The 2,500-nt window shown below is 47.0% G+C and overlaps 1 protein-coding gene across 3 annotated transcripts in view; it reads right to left on the bottom strand.

Annotated features, from left to right (window-relative positions):
• hps5 (HPS5 biogenesis of lysosomal organelles complex 2 subunit 2) overlaps window positions 1-2,500 on the bottom strand; it is a 41,969-nt gene that overhangs the window by 29,710 nt on the left and 9,759 nt on the right. For 2 of the 3 annotated variants that reach the window (XM_063197719.1, XM_063197718.1), the window contains exons 6-7: window positions 1,525-1,655; window positions 757-777 (exon numbers count right to left, since the gene is read on the bottom strand). In XM_063197719.1, coding sequence (XP_063053789.1) covers window positions 757-777; window positions 1,525-1,655 — 152 coding nt within the window. The remainder of the gene's footprint in view (window positions 1-756; window positions 778-1,524; window positions 1,656-2,500) is intronic. The other variant, XM_063197720.1, reaches the window with a different exon arrangement.

Raw genomic sequence — 2,500 nt, forward strand, 5'->3', positions numbered from 1 at the left:
AGAGGAGAAAGAAGGGAGAAGAGAGGAGAGGGAGAGGGAGAAAGAGGAGAGGAGAGGAAAGGGAGAAGAGAGGAGAGAGATAAAGAGGAGAACAGAGGATAGGAGAGGAGAGAGAGAAAGAGAACAGAGGAGAGGAGAGGAGAGGAGAGGGAGAAAGAGGAGAGGAGAGGGAGAAGAGAGGAGAGGGAGAAAGGAGAGGAGAGGGAGAAGAGAGGAGAGGGAGAAAGGAGAGGAGAGGCAGAAAGAGGAGAACAGAGGAGAGGAGAGGAGAGGAGAGGAGAGGAGAGGAGAACAGAAGAGAGGAGAGAGGAGAGGAGAGGAGAGGAGAGGAGAGGAGAGGAGAGGAGAGGAGAGGGAGAAGAGAGGAGAGGAGAGGAAAGGAGAGATGAGAGGAGAGTAGAAGAGAAGAGAGGAGAGGAGAGGAGAGGGAGAAGAGAGGAGAGGGAGAAAGAGAACAGAAGAGAGGGAGAAAGACTAGAGCAGAGGCAAGGATATAAAGACAAAGAGAAAGAGAAGAGAGATGAGAGTGGAGAGTAGATAGAGAAAGAAAAGAGTGACAGAGAGAGAGAGAGAGAGAGAGGCAGAGACAAAGAAGGGAAAAAAGACAAAGACGGAAAAATAAACGGCAAGAAAGGAGAAGACTAAGGTGAAAATGCAGCCCGTGTCACCTGTTAATTAATTCATAAAGCCCTCTATACCTTCAATCATTTCATGCCAAAATCACATCAGAAAACGGAGAGAGAAAACAAAATGAACCTGTATGACAACTTGAACCGCCTGTTAGTCATGACCATGATCAAGACCCAGAGTGAAACAGAAAGAGTTGATATGGAGGGAAAAGAAAAGGAAAACAGGCGAAATAGGAGTCCAAGACGTAAGAGAGGCACAAAAAAAGGTTGAACATGCGAGTCATTCACATATTGCACATAATGTAGGACATCGTTTCCCAAACTGTGGTGGGTGCACCCCTGGGGGTGCACAGCCTGCCATAAGGGGGTGCGCGAGCTGAATAGAGCAATGTTTGATATGCGAGTTTTTATCCAGCATTGATGAACATTAATCGTTTTTAATTGTATGTTGAATTGTATGCTGGAAGGGGCTATCTGAAGTGTAGATTAACTCCTATACTATTGGAAATGAGGATTCCTCAAAACAACTGTGCATTATGTGCAGTGAATCCATGCTTGTGTGGCCATCAGCACACCAGGTGCGCAAACCACATTGACATGTACAAGGGGGTGCGCAGGGGGAAAAGTTTGGGAACCGCTAATGTAGGATATTGCAGATATGAATTAACACTAAAGAAAACTGAGATATTAGATATTCAGATATTCAAGATATTCAGTAGATATTCAAAAACATGTTAATGAAAATTGCATAAGCATTTCTTCTCTCTCTTACACACATACACGCAAGCTCACGCTCACACACGCTCACACACACACACAAGCCACCATGACGTGCCACCAGCCACCATGACGTGCGCGCACACACACACACGCACGCACACACGCACCCACACACCTGTCTGTGTCGCACAGGTAGCATCGGCTGAGTGAGGAGACGAGCAGGCGCCCCTCCTGGAAGCCCAGCTGCACCACCTTGGAGTCCACCGTGGTCACCGTCTGCACCGGGAACATCACAAACCCAGAGCCCTGCACACACACACACACACACACACACACACGCACACGCACACGCACACGCACACGCGCGCGCACACACACACACACAAGGATGGACGGACACTCACATAGACAAACGCACACACACATAGACAAACGCGCGCACACACACACACACACACACACACACGTGCAGGGATGGACACACACATACGCACACACACACACACACACACACACCATCAATATCAGACATATACTTGTACAACTCGTGCTTCAGAGCATTTACTGACATTCTCATTCTGAAATTCTGAAGTTACTACCCGTAACTGAATAGCACTCTACATCAAAGCGCAACACAACAAGGCCAAAAATTCACTGGTCAGTTAAGCACAGAGCTGTATAAAGTAGATGTGGAGGTACTCTTACGATATTCAACTTTCATACCACTAGTGTTGCAATTACGTCTGCAAGAGTACTTCTACTTCTTACAACTCTAAAGCATACCAAAAAACATCAGTTAGTGCAATCAGTCATACACCATTACCTGTGAGATCAGTCACCCATCAATCATGTGTGTGTTTGTAGCCAGAGCAGTAGAAACACAGTAACAGAGTCACAGAGTAACAGAGTAAGACACACACAGATGGCTCATTCTTTTGAAACTTGGCCGTCGGAAGAGCCGAGGTTGTTCTGCCGACAACCGTTGCAAATGCGTTCTATTGCAACACCTGCGGACAATACAAACATCTGAAAACACTAATGTTAAACGAACTCGGGGTACACAGAAGTGCTCCGAGTTTGAGTTTCGGAACCCCGAGTTGAGTACCCGTTCTTTTGCACTTTTCCGAAGCGGAAGCCGGAGTTTCCGACAA

Source organism: Engraulis encrasicolus, chromosome 4 (genome assembly GCF_034702125.1).
Source record: "Engraulis encrasicolus isolate BLACKSEA-1 chromosome 4, IST_EnEncr_1.0, whole genome shotgun sequence".
NCBI classification, from domain to species: domain Eukaryota; kingdom Metazoa; phylum Chordata; class Actinopteri; order Clupeiformes; family Engraulidae; genus Engraulis; species Engraulis encrasicolus.